Here is a 19,053-nt window from a genome sequence, read left to right on the forward strand (position 1 = left end):
CATTATTACAGCAGTAAAGAGAGTCTACCTGTGTGTTGTTTAATTGATAACATGACAGCTATTTTACATCAAACTCACCAATTTGGTGAGCAAAAAGAAGAAAGCCAAAAAGTAATTTTCCACAAAGGAACACATAAATATAGCAAACGTAGGTGCTCTCATCTAATGAGATGGAAACTGAAGTTTGTGCAATGGAAAACTAAGACTTTGCATTAACCTGAACACCCTGTAAAACATGGTGCTTGCAGCATCATGGTTGGTCAGAGTGTATGGGAAGAGTGATCCTGGAAGAACGGTCCAATTTCAATCTTTTCACCCCCCCGCCCCCCAAAAAAAAGAAATCTGAAATCTGCCCCTTCCAGATGAGGTACTAGATCAAACATATCCAATAGTTAATGGTCATGTTGCATTTAATTCAACTTTTGTCTCTGATATGAAACATGCATCATAATTCTGCACCAGAAGAAGCCATTTGCAATAAATCTGGACATAAACAATGACTGATAATTATAGTTATGAACTTATGAAAGTAGTCTGTTCACTGAAGCGCATCAAATCACAATCCAACCACTTCTGGTTCTGACTACTCATCCAAACAGACTTCCTTACAGAAGTTGCAGTCAATGTTCTGCAAAAAGCCATCACTATTAGTTGTGCTTTCATTTTATTAGCTTCCTTTGTGTTGCTATGATCTTGTGACAATACTGTTGGCTGTCATTGCTCAATAAACTTTAAAACTGACCTATAAAGTTCTCCATCTGTTATTACTTCCATGAACAGTTTGGGGTTGTTAGTCATTCGCACAGAAGTCTAATTGTCGCATTTAACTATTTGTATAAACTACTACCCAAAAAATTTAGATTTCAGTAAAAATTCAGGATTAAACATCAAGACCTGCTGTGAGAACGTAGCCATAGATCACAGCATGTGATTGAACCAGTAAAAGGAAAAGCCTAAATTAAACTGCAGGCCACACTCTTCAGATTTTTTGCTGTTGGAGATGCAGCATAGTTGAAAACATGTGTCTGATAGTTTATCGTAAACATTCCCGTTAAAGTATGCCAAAGTTTGTGTAACGTGGCAAAGTGTGAAATGCTTCAATGGATTTGAATACTTTACAAAAGCAGTGTAACATTGCAAAGAAGAGGCTTTCTTTTCCACTTAAATTTACTGTAGTAAATCATCTAAGCATGGAGGAAGATAGAGTTGTCAAAGAGACAGACAGAGCGGAGGGCAGGAAAGCAGAAGCCCAGCTGTGTTTTCCAGCGGAGATGGCTGCCAGGGAGAGAGAAAAGGAGGGGAAAGACTTGACACTTTGTCAGATCGACAGAGATATGAAGTCGAGATGTCAAGAGACAAAAAAGGGTGCTTCTGGTCATGTGCACTTGCATTCAATTTCCTTTTTATCTGTATATGTGCACAGTTTCAGAGGAAGTCGTTTTCAGCATGTTTTTCTGTGTGCTGAGACTCCGAGGGCAGCATGTAAGGAAAGGGAAATCGTCTGTGTGTGAGCAGCGACCATTGTGTCTGGATGTAGCACGGCAGTGTGTGTTTGTGCACTGAAGGGTGACAGAGGGCGTTTATCTCTGCACTGTGTGTGTGAGGATTTAAAGATGTTTTCCTGCATGTGTGTGGTTGAGTCAAGAGGACGTGAGAAGAGGCTTCCTCTCCACATACTTACATCTTTGATTTATCACACACTGCGTGCCCTTAGACTGTGCACAGGAGTGTGGAAGTAAACCTTTGAGCTCAATCCTCCCTTTGTCAACAGACTCCATTCATTTTATGTATTTACTGTACAGAGTGTGTTTAATAAAGGGAAAAGAAACACTGTAGCTCATGTAAAATCATGTTTTCTTTAGCTCTGTAATTTTTTTGTTGGGCTCTGATCTCATGGCTCTCACTTTTATATTAACTCATGAGAACTGTATTGGTGTTATGCTGCCAAGCTTGAAAAAAGGGCAAATAATTCTGGTCCCCAAGATGGTGAACTTTCACAAAGGGTCACAGTTTTTTTCTTTGTTAGCACTCATTGCAGTCCTGAATATTAGCGATTTGTGGATTGCTGGTAATATTTTAGGATATGAAAACACAGCAATGTTCTAAAGAATACAGTTACATGCCAAAGGCAAAGTACAATAAAATGAAAACACCATCATTCAAAATGTAAATGCATAAGTAGATGATGTGGTTCAGTTGCCGTATTCAAGCCTCCACAGTTTCCAGATGTTCACAGCCAACTGTACAAAAGCTAAGATTTTGGGGATGGATGGATGGATGGATGGCACAAATTACTAATGACTTAGATCTCTAAAATCTCAGAACTGAACAGGAAGCATTTCATTTCCATGTCCAGTCAAACCCAAAATAATTCATACTCTTTGCAGATTCAAATTTTTATTTGTTTTCATGCAACCAAAAAGTTTCCTCTGACATCAGATGAGACGAGTTCTTCTTAAAAGATATTAAAACAATGTAAATGAGTTATCAGTTAACAATATTATAATCTGAATCAATGCCATGTTATTTGCCATCTATGTTTGGAAAACATCCACAAACATGTAGTAGAAATGTGTAACAGACAGACACTCCCCTTCAGTGGCTTTGATCGAACTAATCAATCCTGGACCCTAAACCTCAGTGGAAATGAAGAAGATTCAGGGGGAGAAATAATCTTTCAGCTTGCTTGAAAAAAGTCCCAGGAGATTAAAGTTCTCTCTGCTTTTGGTTGAAATACGACTCAGGCCACTCCTTCATCTCCACCCCTTTCTTAATTAAAACAACTAATAATTAAGAAGTGCAGTCATCAACTGAAAATGAGACTCCAAGAACTGTCACTATAACACATGATTTTGCTTTATCACGAGTAACAGTGTAATATTGACATTAACTTATCTGTTATTTTCTTTCCAAACAGGTATTCCATGCCAACACAGACGCCACAGACGTGGTTCTTAACCGAATCCCTCAGCCGGTCCTGACACGCTTCGTTCGAATCAGACCTCAGACTTGGAAGAATGGCATCGCACTGCGGTTCGAGCTCTACGGCTGTCAGATTACAGGTAATACACGACTGCATATCTGTTGTAGTAATTTTGCCATGTCAGTTGAAATGACTCAAATGCTACTCAGATGTCATGTTACTGAACCAGTAACAACATTACTTAATAGCATGCTATGCTGTGCAGATGCTGTCTGCAACGATGATGGTGTACTTATCTCTAAATTTGATATTTGTTTCTGAAGGTTTGGAATAGTTTATATATTTAGATTTCAAATACTTATCTTTAATTTGCCATATCATTGATTGAGTTTTTGGTAAACTCATTGATGGTTTTGGTTTTGAGTTTCTGACTGAGAACAAGCAATGCACTGTGAGATCAAGAACGCTCCACATCATTGCTTTTTTGGTCCCTCGACTCAAATCAGAGATATAAACTTGACACATTGTATGGTTTAATCATTAAACAAATATAATTATTTTTTGAATATTTACAATGGATTATAGGTATGGAACTGCACTTTTAAATAATTCACTCACTCTAAACTTTTATAGTCTTTGACAAATTGACTATCAAACTATCAGAAGCCAATATTTCATGATTTTAGGAAAATCCAGATAATAAAACCCAACTAGATGAGGGTTTTGAATCTTATAAATGTCTTGAATCTTATAAAAACTAATATGAAAAAACATAATTTAAAGTCTGGATAAGAAATAAAAATGTGTTATAACCCGGGGGTTATTCTTTGTCCACTGAGCCTCAATCACAGACTGTGCTTGCAGCACTGAAAGATGGTCGCTCAATGATTAAAAAGAGAGATGGTGACATCATGGGAAAAAGGAACTTACTATGTCAAAAAAGAGCAGCACACAATTTTCATAATTATTTTCAATACAAATTCAGCATGTGTACCGATTCACGAGACGCTCATGCTTTACACTGAAAAATCACAAAATCTAGTATATTTGTTCTAGTTTTTAGTCCAAATATCGTAGCACACTTGAAGTAAAACACAACTATCTTCCAAGAAAGACACAGGAACTTGTTGTAAGTAAATAATTCCTTAATCTTGATAAAAGTAAGTTCTAGTTCAACTAGCAGATTAATGTCTTGTTATAAGTGAAAATATATGCCACTGGAAATAGTGATTTTATACAAAACAAGCTTGTACATCTTGTTAGATTTTTTTTGTGAGATTCATGTAAAAACACATGAGTCACAGTTTGGGTGAGAGGGTTTGGTCAGAGCAGAAATACCTTTCCCCGAAAACATTCCCTGGGAAAGAACAAGTAAAATGGAAGAAATGTCCCTTTCTTCTCATGAGTGTAATCTAATGAAAATTCAGTTCGTACTTTTATCTCTCTTTCTCTTCCACAACACACCCACTCTTGTGCACTCACACTCTTGCCCTCGCTCTTTCATATCCATATCCCCCTTCTCTGACTCCCACTCACGGATCTCTCTCACACACACAAAGAGACACACTTGGTCCTAATAGAATAATACTAGAGTGTCATGTGTGGGTGATAACATCAGAGAGTAACAGGCTCTCAGCTTTCATCTGCAGCCCTGGCAAACAAACACGATTTCAACCAGCATAATCAGCTCAATACTATAAATAGATAAAACTTAATTATACTGTCTGTGTTTGTGTGTGTCGAGAAACTGTGAAAGATAGGATTTTAAGTCATCTGACTGGGTCCATCTGCGTGTGTGTGTGTGTCTGCTCCGCTGTATCATTATTAAGTTAGGGCCTCTCCCTGGTGCCATTGTTGCGGCCATTGAGGGGGACAGATATGCTTTTATCCAGGAGGGCTATTTCAGCACCCACACAAATCACAATCACACCAAAACAATATGACAGACAAGGATGGTGGAATATATATCTATAAATATCCATCTATCAACCATGCTGCCTGCACTCTTGTCTACTGTCTACTATATTTTAACGTCTCAAGTTGCATTATACATCACCTTACAGATTGCACCATTTTTGAGCTGTGAGATTACATCCAACACTTTTTTTCAGGTTATTTTCATGTGCCCATTTTCCATTTCTGTGGCTTTTGGCAGTCAATCATGGAGCTAAGCAGCTAAGCCCTGCAAAAGTTTCCATACACCTTCAACCTTTTCCACATAGTTTTCCATTAAAAACACAGAACTCAATAGATTGCACTTGAATTTCATGTGAGAAGCACAAAGTTGTACAAAATTGTATGAAACAAAAATATATATTGCGTATTCTGTATAATTTATTGCAGCTGTTCTTCAAAAGCCTCATGATTTTATTAGAGAACATTAGAGGATTGACAGCATCACCAAATGACTCAGGTAGGTTGTTGTTAAGTTGTAAAAAAGAAGCCTAACCTAAAGGTGATAGTAGATTCACCTTCCGACAGGACAGTGACTCTAAACACATACAGTTTAGGTCAAAGCATATCCGTGTGTTATAATGGTCCAGTTAAAGTTCAAACCTAAATCCAAATGAACGTCTGCGGCAGGACTTAATCGTTTCTGTTCACAGATGTTCTTCATCCATTGCGACTAAGCCTGGAGTATTTTATAAAGTGAAATGGGCAAACATTCAGTCTCTAGATGTGCACAACTGGCAGAAACATGCCCCTAAAACACTTGCAGATGCAAAAGCACCATCAGGCACCCAGGGCTGCTGAAAACAAATGCACACCAAATAAAATACGTCAGAGTTTGTTGTTTTAATGTGACAAAATGTGAAAAAAGTTTAAAAGTTATAAATAAGTTTGCAGAGCACTAAATGCAACATCTTGACAGCTTAACCCTAGTTGTGCTTTTGTAATAAGTGACAGGGTTTGATAGTTGGGAGGTACACATCTGCAAAACAGCCTGTTCTGCTGCAGTAAAATGTATTTTTCTCTACTTTTATAACCTAACATATCTGCTAGCAGACATTATGTTCCTGCTCATAGACATGCAGAGAAGCGCGCACTTGAACACACTTCCACTATGTGATAATGCCCTACACAGGCCTATAAAGACAGAAATAAAGCAGTCAGTCAGTGACATGTCATTAACTTAAATCACACTTTTATGTCTCCTGCTCTGCTTCTCTCTCACCCATCTCTCTTCAATGTCTCTGTGTTTCCCCCCCCTTCCTCCTCATTCTGGCTTCCCTCCCTCTGTCCTTCTTTTGCCTTTGCTGACAGCTTCCATTCCCGTTTTTCTCCGGCCCTCTCTCATTTGCTTCTCTCCGTCTCGCCTTCCTTAAATCTTCCTGGTGCCTGCCTCCTTCAGCGGCTCTTTCCTCACCTTAATCCCATTTTATTTCAGCACCGCAGCTCTTTATCAATCACTTCTTTTCAGTACCGGTTATTATTTCTCTCACCAGGCCTGCGAGGCGCTCGTGTCCAGTCAGGTAGAGCTCTGTTGGCTGTAGCGGTAGCTGGTTATCAGGGAAAAAAGCTCCATGTGTGGGTGAAACATCAGAGCATACGTTGGTTGCCTGTGTGAGACCTTGACTGTTTTTTGCTGTTGTGCGCGTATTGCTTTGTGTAAGTGTGTGAATTTAAGAGCTCTCATGCTGGTGTGTTACATCTGCCTGTTTTTGCTGGGATGAGAGGAGATGATATTCTTGTCGACTCCCACTGCACTCCTGATTTAAAAAAGGGCCAGCAGCTGAGGCTCAGAAACAGCACATATAAAACTACATGATAATAAACCTACAGCTAATAAGTTTTGCTGAATGTTGCAGAGCTTCAGGAAACTCATGGAGCCTGTCGCTGTTTGTTGTTGATGAATTATTTACCATATAGAGGCACTGTCGCAAACGTCACTGCATTAAACATTCATTTCCTCAAAGACTTGAAGAATGTCACCATCAATCACTGTCACCCCTTTCTTTCTCTTCGTCTCCATCCCTCTCTACCTTTCTATTCACTCACTGGTCTGTCATTTCATCCCTCTTCTTGACCTTTTGTCCATTTCTTTCTCCTTTGTCCCATTTTTTCCTCTTCTAGTTGTTTAAATCTGTCCTTTTTTTGTTGTGAGCCCATATTCTCTTAGTACATCTTCAAACAGAAGTGGTCACATTGTTTAGTTCACTTTGTTTTCCATCATTATTCATCACAGTGCTATATTTTTGAGGCTTATTAGATTAAAACTCATTTGTCTCAGTAATAAACAGCACTGCTTTGATCTGCAGCATGCTTTCATTTAGCTTTTTTTTTCTGTTTGAGAGAGCTTTGGCTAAATTCCCTACACAGAATCCCTTTTTGACTGCTCAGTTAAAGTTATGTGTCAACTTTTCAGCCGCAGGATGGAAAAATAATGAAACAGGGTGAAGGAAAAACAGCAGGAAGAGGCTCTGGTGTGTAACACATCAGCTGATGTCGTAACAAATCATTTCAGGATCAAACAAGATATTTTTTCTCCTACATTAGCCTAACATTGACTCTTAATTAACTCAGACCCATAATTATGATTAGGTGGAAGCTCTTTAGAATGTTATTATGAGGACTTTGACTACTAACAGGGTCAGGATCACCTAATATTATACAATCATCACAATATTTTGCACCCCCTGTGTATTTTAACCTTCACTTTACTCTGCTGTTCATTGATTTATGCTACACATCTGCACCACTTCTACTGAACTGATGAAACTGCAGCGTAATTATCGCAGTAATGACCCAGTTACAACATTGTTTGATATCACACTACACTATTCTGTATTGTCTTTACTGATGAAGTTCCCGATGCTTCAAACTAAAAGTGAAACTGACGCGTGACCTGTTTTTGATTAGTTCAGCTGATAACTATCAACGCATTGAACTTTTTTTAAGCCAGTCAATGGATGCTTAATTATAAAAAGGAAAAGAAATGGTGAAAAGCTGTATTTCATCAACAAAAGAAAAAGTAAATAGATGTTTAATATTTCTATTTGCTCATAAAAGCAATATTTTATGGCACCGAGATCCAGATGTCAAAATCCACTATCACTAATCTAAGTGGAAAGGAACAATGGCAGTCTATTAAGTATGATAAACATACTTTTTGAAAGTGCAAAATTTGGTGGGTTGATTTATTTTACTCTGAGCTTCTTGAGATGACAATAGGATGCTAACTACCAGCACTGCTACAAATGTTATATTATAGATCACTTATGTAGTTGATCAAAACCAAAATCACATCCTTTTCTTACCAACAAGTGTACCTCCCATGTGTGTAAATATTCATTATAGTATTCCTGAGAATTACCATAAGCAGGGAAAAGCTTGCAAAGCTGGAGGTATTTTCAAAAATTTCCTCCATTGTCTCCTAAAAACAAAAGATTTAGTGCAAAATCAAACCTAGCCAGAACAATCTGGCTACTATTGCTGTCGGTGTCCCTGCCTCTCTTCTAAAGCACATCGTATTATGGAAAAGAATAGAGAAAAAGACTTTAAACAGCTGGCCAGCAGTTTACCCAGCACATTTCCAAACCTCAGCTGTCAGCAGGTGGATCTTCCAGTCTATGTCTCATGTGTCCTCATCACTACACATCAAATCTCCATATAAATCTATATGACAGTCTGACTTAGTGCTTCAACGAGACTTGTTCTCACTGTCTTGATTTTTTTGGATGCAGTGTTGCTATTGTACTCAACTCTGTCGTCAGCTGTAGGTAAACCTAAGTTCATGTTCAAGTTTTAGTTTTTTCATTTGTTTTACAAAAATGGGGACCTATTGCTCAACATTACAGAATCTTATATTGCAGGTAGACAATAAAAAAAGTTCATCACCTGTAAGACGTAAAATGCTACAAGACATTTTTTGCCAAAATATTATTTAGGAAAAAAGAATTTTTGTCAAAAAAATTTACTTGGGTCAATATTTTAGGAAGGTGGCAAAATGCTTTATGTTTGAAAGGGTGCATAGCGATGAGATCTAGACTTTGAAACCATAAAATCTATCAGCATTTTATTTCCTCTCAGTACTTAAACTCTGGCCAGTCTTCAGGCTTGACTTTACAACCTAACTAATTGGCGGACCATGTTGTCTATTTAAAGTTTTCACTAAGCAACTATTTCTATTATAAATCACTCTGCATAGTGAAAAATAAACAGCTAAAAGTTTACACTACATTGAAATGTGACTCCATCTTAGATATTGTGTAATTATTGACAGATTTTTTTTTATGACTCCAGCAATAGCTTCATTAATGCTAAACATTAAGTTCATCTGGCCCTCTGGAACAAAATATACTTTTCTGACTATCAAAATGTGGGTTTTATACTTAAGATATTCTGTCTCTGTTCAGATGCTCCCTGCTCAGAGCTGCAGGGCATGCTGTCTGGGCTTCTCCCTGACTCCCAGATCTCTGCGTCCTCCATGAGGGACATCCACGGCTCAATGGGGGCGGCCAGACTGGTCGCCAGCCGGTCGGGTTGGTTTCCTAACCCGACACAACCCATAGCTGGAGAGGAGTGGCTACAGGTTTGTGACTTTAACTTTGAAGAACAATGCATGTATGCAAGAATGAGGGCTTTTGCTCACAAATTTTTGATTCAGTCCACAGTTTTGCTCCTCAGTTGGTCAACAGACATGACGCTACCGAGCTAATTTGTAAAATATCTTTTTAAATAGAATCCTTTTCAGGTAAATTCTGACATGATGTTTAATCGACATTGTTTTAACTTTTAGTTTAGACTTTAAAAATACATTAATAATGCATGAAATAGTCTAATAAGGCAGATAACAAAGTGTTCTGGTGTTATAAAGCTTTACCTGATAATACCCCCTCACATAAACAGTGTAATGCAATATAATATTTGTCAATATTCAAAATTTTGGACACCATTTTGTTTTTTGTTTTTTCTCTTTCACCTTTGCCATTTCCTCAGAAATTAAGTGTGTCCTGAATTTGTTTCAAATCAAGATGTTCCTTAGAGATATTGTGTGGAAATCACTGTGTCATCCACATACATTTAGATTTAAAAATTTCATTAGACAATGACATAAAGTTTTCACAAGAAACAGTAAATGTCCTGGATGAATATCACCTAAAAATGAAGTTGTGGCTCTCCTGGTTGTCTTTTTTGGCTGTTCTGATGTCTATGAATATACATTTTTATATGTAAAATACTACACATATGAAAATATGTTAAAACCAAACATTTTGATCATATTTTCATTCGCACTTACACCTTCTTTAAGTTACTAGAATATTCAGTGGGCACCATCTGTTTTTACTAATATCATGAAAATGATTAATGAGGTCCACTAAATAAACTGATGAGACACCTTACTATGTTTCTCTGTATTGCAGGTGGATCTAGGTGTGCCCAAGACGGTCCGAGGCATAATAACTCAGGGGGCAAGAGGCTTGGAGGGCAGCACAAGCGCTGACAATAGAGCTTTTGTGAGGAAGTACAAGCTAGCTCACAGCTTGAATGGCAAAGACTGGAGCTACATCATTGACAGCAAAACTGGCATTGCTAAGGTAAATAAAAATACACATTATCATGCACAAATGCATGCAAAATTAATGATCTTTCCTCTGCGGTCACTTTCCCAACATTTACTTTCACCATCCCTCATAAATCTCCCACAGATTCTCCTCTTCTTTTTCCTTTCTGTCCACTTTCTCATTATTGTTTTTCTGTTCAGCAGGAAAAAAAAACAGTTTTATTCCAGCATCCCCTCTGAAAATAATTGCATTTAATCACCTCAGCCCTCTTGCTTCTGTCTCTGCCTCTATGCCTTTTTTCCTTCACTCTTTCTGTCTCATCCACTTGTTCGCTCATTCCCTATTTGTCTCTCATGGGTGTTAATTAAAAATGTCTTTTCTGCATCACTACTCAACACTGCTGGCAGTCTAACGCACCGTGAGACAGGGCTCTTCATTCTCCTTTCTGAGACTGTCTTAAAACGCTTTAATAGCACTACTGAGTGTCGGGATTTTCTACTGATGTTAAAAATCCTGTTCTCTCTCATCTGCCTGTCGTTTTAAATGAGCATCCTGGGAAAATCATCAGAGGGTTTTTTTTTCTTTTAGTTTAGAAATCTTAAAGACAGAATATACAGCTTAATCCATGAAACCAATAGTAGCCTTCTCTAGTCTCGTCTAGCTCTAGGTTTGTAATAAATCCTCTTCTTTTTTCTTTTCTTTTCCTTTGCCAGAGGCTGCTGCCTCAAAGAATATTTGAAAATCAAAAGCAACACACTTGTTATTTTCTATGACACATGTCACACTGAGAAGAGAAACAATGCTGATTAGCTGTGCTCATGACTTCAGACAGTCTTACTCTTTCTTTGTCAGTGAGACTTAAAAAGGAGATAGTAATTTACTTCCATCCACTTGAGTTTTTTGTGAGTATTGTCAAAAAATGGGGCCCCCCCAAACACAATCTGATTTGACACTTCTTTAGACAATAACGTTTCTAATCTACTATAAAATTTTAATGACTTTCCATCTGCTTAATCAGATTTTTGAAGGGAACAGCCACTACGATACTCCAGAAGTTCGGCGGTTTGACGAGATTGTTGCACAGCACATCAGAGTTTTTCCAGAGCGATGGTCACCTGCTGGGATCGGCATGAGGATGGAGGTTCTCGGCTGTGACCTGCCGGGTAAGAGTTCACACACAAAGCATGATTTACTGCCCCGAACTGTTTAGGTCAGGCTTCAGTACTCCGTGGCCTGTTTCCTGCAACTTCTATATGAAGTCCACCTATACTTACAATACACAGAACCTCAGGGACTGAAATTTGAGACCCTTAGTTTGGGGTCTGGTTGCAGCTCAGAATTAGCACCTGTCAGTGTCCAGATTTGTAGGAGAAACTTGAAAATAGTGCCAATATCCAAACTGCAGAAATATATATTTTTAACTAAGTAGCCACAATTAGATGAGTTATATTTTATTTGACCAGGTTTTTGATTAAATAGCCATTCATTTCTTGATGGACTTGTCAATGAGTGAAAATAAAGTTCTGCAAAATCATTTATATGTGTCTCAAATGTGGGTTAAACACAATCTTTTAACTTTGCTAGCATGTTTTTTCTGCCTTGAGGTCACATTAACCTTTTGGAGTTGCCCCGTCAGAGTCCGACTTGAATTTTGTAGCGCAGGGGTGCCAAAGTCCAGTCACTTCTCTAACGAACCTAAATCAAATGAATGGCTCGGTACCAGGCCTCTGCAGAACTAAATGACATGCTGATGAGGGAATTCAGCAATTTTATTCAGATGTGTTGGAGATACGATGCATCTCTACGTTGCAGGATAGTAACTCTTGAAGACTGAGCTTGGACACCCTAGCAATAGAAAATATGAAGAAGGAATTAATGATCAGGGTGATGACCAGAACTTTTCTAACCTCACAGACTTGGATCTCATCACTAAAGATAAATCAACATGACACCAGTGGGAACATAAAAGCTGATTAGCAATCCTTAGAGGGGTTTGATTTCTTTAGTGCCAATAAAGATATTTATACTGACTGTAAAATGTAAATAACAGATTATATTCCAAAAAAAAGATTTAATTCTTTTACTGTAACTGTTTGAGTGTAATGACCATTAATTTGATCTAAAAGATGGTCAAGATGAAGATGGTGGTTATGTTTCTGACTTATACAGACTAACTGTGAAGAGTAATTAGATCCTTTGTAAGTGTTGGAAATACTCCATTTTGTACTTTATGCTGTGTGTGTTTCATCATCTTTAATCTTTATTAAAGTGTAAGATTAGACAAGCTCCATTTAAAGAACAGCAGACTGTATTTCAAAACATTTATTTTAATTTTCCATGGTGTGAAGTGTTGCATCTGTTACTTTATGGCACAAAGGATCAGTCATTAGTACAGGTCTCTGTCTCCCATTCATCTTCTATGTATTTTATGGTTAAAGTTAATAATCTTACTCCACAGGAGGCTTTTCAACATGTCTGGACAGGGATTAAAGTGTCTAGGTCAGAGGACATTTACTCATTGCTGCCAGCTGCGTAATTCATTGTGCTCACAGCCCATTTGGTTGGTAACATGTTCCTATGTGTAACAATGGATTTGGTGCGGTAAAGTTGCTGAGCTATGGTTTTCAGTCCATAATCAGAGCTGTTTGAACAAAAAAAAAAAAATCTGGATTTTTCTTACTTAGCTTGAAATATTCTTCTACTTTAGGATTAGTATGGAAGGAGAGGTGATTTAGCACAGTGATGAATGTGCGCCATCAATCTACATGTTACTTTACTGAGCTGTGAAAGTACAATTTATTATAATGCACCAATGCTGTATGGACCACTTTAGCTGTGGCAAGCAATTCTTTTCCCTGCTGCGCAATCATTTTAAGAAATAAAGCAAGCCATTGTACCAATGCTCCTACATTTATGGACTAACTTGCACAATAACAATGCGCTACGTAAATTCTTCAGCAAATGAACCAGAGACAATGGATATCTTGTCAGTAAATCTGTAGCATTTTTTCTTCCTAATGTCCTGTGCTGTTGTATAAAATAGTCAGAGCTTAACTTGCCATCCATTGCTCCTCTAAAAATGCTGCTGGTGTGGCTCGCCTCTGGTTTTTGTTGCCTCTGATTATACTACTTTAGTCCCGTTGTGACATGTGACAGGTGAAGACATGAACAGAAAACGACACGTACCTGCTCCCAGTGGAACACGATTGGGGCTGTTGGCTACAGCAGAAGGATACAGTTGTGTATTTCTGAACTTGTGTGTGTGCATGTTGGGTGAGAGAAAGTGCCCAAAGGGAGCAATATATCCCAGATGTGTCGGACCCAACCAGTAGGCTGCTTGTGATGGGGACACTGGAAGAACAGGAGAATACTCTGCTTGTTTTATCTTGAGACAATATGGTTCTGGTCACATTTATTGTGTAAAAATATTTTTTAAAGATTCATGATTTATTACAGCACCATGGTTTCACTAACAATTTCAAAAGAATCCAACTATATTAAATACTTTTTTTTCACACATTTTTATCAGCTGTACCAATAAATAGCATCTGATGACAACATTGCCAGTGAGGGAAAAACACCTAAAAATAATAATAAAGGCATTCACAGATATTTTATTTGCTATTAGTGAGGACATAATTGTAGGTTTCATTTCAATTAAGAAGATTAGAACGGCTCATTTATGTGGGAAATTAAAACCAATCAATTCTGCATTTAACTATTATAGCCATTGCTTTCATTTTCAACACTAATTTTCCTTCATTTCTAGTGAATAAATTCCCTAAAGTGCAAACAGATAAGCTCACATTAAAAAACAATTATAAAAATTGTTTTTTAAGATAAACATTATGCCTTTTGTGAAAATACAAGAAGACAAACAGCTGATTTTTGTCCATATGTCTCGTGTACGATTGCATCTGATGCAAATCATAAGCAATCAGCTGCCATTTCTGGAAAGATCAACATCTTTACTGCTCTATGGCTGCAGTGATTGTCTGCTGGTCTGGCTGTCTGTGTCTGCTTGCCAGATGTTCGCCCTCTGGATGTAATCTGTGCATTACACATGATAACAGTTCATTCCCACTTCACTTGAACACCATAGCAACTGCTCCTGCTACCATCATATAAATAAAGCCACACAGCGAGATAAGCGTACTTCTTAACTTTAACTTTCACCATCTGTTTTTGGCGATAGAAAACAACATTACGTATGAAGTCACAGTTATTTTCCTAGAGCTACAAGTGACAACAGAAGTACCTATTTCCTTCCTGTTTGTGTTTATTTTGTTCTAGAAGAAAAGATGAATTTAGCTGTGCATCTTCCTCAGTCCACTGAGCACAGCTGTTTACACAGAAGAAATGGCTTGCAAAAAAAGGCAGACATTCAACTCTAGTGGGCTTAAGTGGGCTTCTCCTATAAATTCACTCATACACACAGACGGGGCTGCAGATTGGAAGAGATCTGCAGAGCTCAACAAGAGGAGGGCCACAACATTTGATCTCCATGCTATTTATTTCTCTTGCTCCTTTTGATGCAGCTTGGGTCATACACTCATCAGGTACATGAAATGTTTTTACTGCTGCAGATATTCCTTTTATAAGGTGGAATACAACATAAAACTTGAATGAATTTGAAAAACAAGACGTTTGAATTTAGCCCGAATAATATCTAATTCACATAGCGCCAAAATTATTCTCAGATATGCATCACAATTTTTGGGTTAAACGTCCGTCAGAAAGCAGAACCTCAAAAACAGACGCTTAAACCATCAACAAGCTTGTTACATGAACATCTGATCACTGTTCTTGGCAAAAGTGGTAGAGTTCATTTAAATTGAAACATTTTGCCAGAACCTTGTTGATGATCACAAAAATGTGGTTTCTTTGCAATTTTCTAATTTACATACATTTAACCAAATATTATAGAGGGTGTCTGTATATATTTGAGCTTTTACTGCATACATAGTTTACTCTACATCTGTATTAAAGAAAATCTACAAAATTAAAGTTGTGCAGGTAATACCTGCATTTAAAAAAGCCATTATAGCTGTCCTTTGTATTCTCATGCTCCATGTTATGGGGTACAAAAATCCCACTTTTTTTTTCTTGTTTTAAATATAGACAATGGGAGTTTTTTTATGGAAAGAATAAAAATTATGCAAAATTTCCAATCCTGGTTAGTGTTTAGGCTTCTTATCATTGTAATGAATGTGAAATAATAGAGAAGTTTCCTTCCAGCTCGACTTTGGCACAAATAAGAAACAACCAATTCTCCCGAATTACTGATCTACTTTTAAAAAAACAACCAAAGTAGTTACTCATGTTGTTTACTTTATTTACTATTCAAATATACAGGCAAAGAAATTGCTTTTCCATTACCAGCCTTGTATTGTTTTCATTTTCTACAATCAAGTGCACTGACCTAACAATTTCCTCACATGAGCGAGACAATCCCAGCTCCAAAAATCCAATACAAAAACAACGAAAGAACAGATTCATGGGTTCTTCAGGGACACACAATAAAATGTAGTTTAGCATCTCATTATTGTGTAAAAACCTTCGGTGCAAACACAGAAACAAAAGCCAAAAGATTACTGCTCATTTCCAATCATCCACGCTAGCTATGGAGGCAACGTGTAATTTAGGTGCTGTAACCTCAACTATTGGATGTGAACCGAAAGCTTACGAGCTGCCAGTTCCTATCATGTTTTTAAAAGAGTGAGCTATCAGAACATCTGCTGCGCTCACGTCCCTTTCACTCCACACCTAGCTGTTGGCAGCCACGCAGGCGGGCACAGATGTACACACAAATACACACTCACACCTGTTTGGCATAAAGGTTTTAAAGGGTTAGCTCTTATTTGTGTCAATACATGCTACATTTCTCATCGGTAGCGTTATTCAGGAAAGTAACTGAGAGATGGCAACAATTAAAGACTGAGAGTGAAAGTGCCTTGCATCCTGAATCCCAATGAAGCTAATAGTTTTGTCTTTATTCACCAGCTACTTCTGCTCCTAGAATCATGGAAAATCTGGGTGCTGGCAGCCCAAAGCTGAGAATGTCTTTTTTGCCTCATTCGTCCAGCGAAACCATAATGACGTGGTAAAAGGAACCCTGTGGTTATACAGCTATTAGTTTGCGTGACTCAGGGCTGATGGATTGTTTCTGATCACTTTCAAGTGAAAAAGCTCAGAATAAGGCAGTGATACATTGACGGAAAGTTTCTGTAAATCAAGCTTCATCCACAATTACCCCTAGTATTGAGGTGTAGTCTTAGATTAAACGGGCTTCTGTTAGAGCAGTACAATCTCTCACATCAACTAAGTCACAATTATTCTCAAGAAGTTATATAAAACAAGTTTGTTTGGTATAAGTTATAAAGTAACTTTATCTTAGCAATCAATAACCTCTTGTTTACCTAATATATAACGATAGCATAAATGGACTTGTTTCTCTTGGCTGCTCTTTAAAATTGGTAATACGAGAGAACATGCCATTGAAGTACAGCATACTTTGTTTAGGCTTACCCATATTTACAGTCAAATCACTAATTAAAAGTTAAAAGAATTTAAATTTTAGGATTAACTTAGACTTAGTTGCTCGAACGCAAAACTAGAAGCTTCTGAACTTTTCCTGAACTTTCTTAAGATATTTTCAATAAAATCACTAGGTACTTACCAAACCCTGTCCCAAAACTCTTTGGGTTCATTCTGGAATGTGTACTGGATACTTTTAAGGACTTAAATGGTACTTTTTGGCACTTATCAGGTAGATTGGTAAAGTTTTTATTAAACTTCTTGGCTGCTTCCTCTAACTTTACAAGGGACTAGATTATGCAGTGCTGCCACAAAAATCTATAAAGTTCAGTGTTTACCACAGCTCACTGTGGTAAACATTGGCATTTATGGCTTCCCCAACTCTCCATAACAACCATTTATTATGCCGTTTTCACACCAGGAGTGCCAAAAAGCTGTAGAGACTTTTATACTTAAGAAAATTAGCAGAGAAAATACGAATTTTACTGTTTGTTTTATTTTTAGCAGATTGAATGGAATGGAATGGAATTCAAAACAAATTTCCTTCACCTCATTATATGAGGCATGTTTATACTTCATGATTGAAAATGTGTGAAAGAAAAAAACAAACATCTTTACTTTGTTGGGGTTTTTTCACTGGACAAATGAGTCCAGAAAAACACAGGTCTTTACAGCAGCCTTGAGGACGTGCTGCAGATAGTTTGAGAACATTCTGGAGTTGTTCTGCTGTTCCAGGTTTCCAGCCAATCATATCGACTCTTGCCAACTGCGTGTTTGTGCGTGTGTGTTGGTGAGTGTCAGGTCCAGCTTTGCTTATTACTATCACATGTGAGTTGTGGCTGCAGTTCAGATATTCTCATGTGATCAGGGGGATGTGTCCTCAGTTACACCCACTCACTCATTCCCTTCACACCCTTTTCACTTGCCAATAACATTTAAAGCAAAGTTTCTGGAAAAGCACAACACAGGTATTTAAGAAAACAAATGGAAGTTTTATATTTATGAAAAATAACTAATGCTTCAAAGCTCTTATGCTGAGAGATTCATCATTCTTTAATTGATCATTAATCATTTTCTCTTTATCTACTTTTACATTTCTTATTTATTAATAGTTTTGTTGAAGATTGTCATTAATAAAGGGGAAAGAAATCCAACTAAAAACTGGTTCTTTGAGATTTCTGTTGTTTCAACAACACTGATTTATCTCTAGTTTAGGAGATTTATGCCTGCAAGTTTCACCGGTTAAAGTTTAGTGGCTTCACAGGGAAAACAACATTCTTCGGTATGTGTTCAAATAGTAGACATGAGAAATAAGGGAAAGAGCAGCCAAAGTTCAGAAATGTATTTGAAAGACCTTATGAAAGTGCAACGAAATTGTTTTCAAGATTTTGTGACTGTAATTGTACATTAGTGCATTGTATTTTAGTTTATTTTTTTCTGTCAGCTCTCCATGTTTGGTTCTGATTGTGTTTGGATTACTTTTCTTTGATGCAGTATGATGTATTAAGACCATTGACCAAATGAAAATAACTCTAAGAGACTTCATGATGAAAGATATTCATTGGAGTCATAGAACCAATATTTCCTTACAGCAGACTACGAGAAAGAAAATAGCTTTAAATCAGTTTCTTAAGCATGTCCAAAACATCCCTAATTGATGTTACAAATTGAGCCATCGTCGGTACAAAAGGCAAATACAAACACACAACAGACACACATTAGACATAACGGAAAAAAATTAAGTAAAAACAATACTGATTTAAAAAACATACCGTACTATTATAATTTGTGAATTTAGTATTGTGCAACAATAGCCAGTCTGCAAACAGCATAAATGTTACTCTTGTCAAGTAACTGTGGTCAGATTAATAATTCCCAAAGACTGAGACGTTATGCTGTTAGAATCTGTTTTTGTTTTCCATTTGGTTTGTTTGGAGCAATGCTGGTTATCAGTCTAACAGCTGCAGGGAGGAAAGATCTATGTTAGCCCTCCTTTGTGCATTGAGGATGCTGCGGTCTGGCTCTAAAGGAGCTTCCCAGTGCCGTAAGTGTTGTATATTGTGCTGGAGACATTTTCTTATTTGTAAT

General features: G+C 37.4%; 1 protein-coding gene across 3 annotated transcripts in view; it reads left to right on the plus strand.

Moving 5' to 3' along the window:
* The window catches only part of LOC116722878 (neuropilin-2-like), a 124,432-nt gene that overhangs the window by 67,381 nt on the left and 37,998 nt on the right, over nt 1-19,053 (plus strand). For all 3 annotated transcript variants that reach the window (XM_032567247.1, XM_032567250.1, XM_032567248.1), the window contains exons 8-11: nt 2,918-3,062; nt 9,280-9,455; nt 10,288-10,461; nt 11,447-11,591. In XM_032567247.1, coding sequence (XP_032423138.1) covers nt 2,918-3,062; nt 9,280-9,455; nt 10,288-10,461; nt 11,447-11,591 — 640 coding nt within the window. The remainder of the gene's footprint in view (nt 1-2,917; nt 3,063-9,279; nt 9,456-10,287; nt 10,462-11,446; nt 11,592-19,053) is intronic.

Source organism: Xiphophorus hellerii, chromosome 7 (assembly GCF_003331165.1).
Source record: "Xiphophorus hellerii strain 12219 chromosome 7, Xiphophorus_hellerii-4.1, whole genome shotgun sequence".
Lineage (NCBI taxonomy): Eukaryota > Metazoa > Chordata > Actinopteri > Cyprinodontiformes > Poeciliidae > Xiphophorus > Xiphophorus hellerii.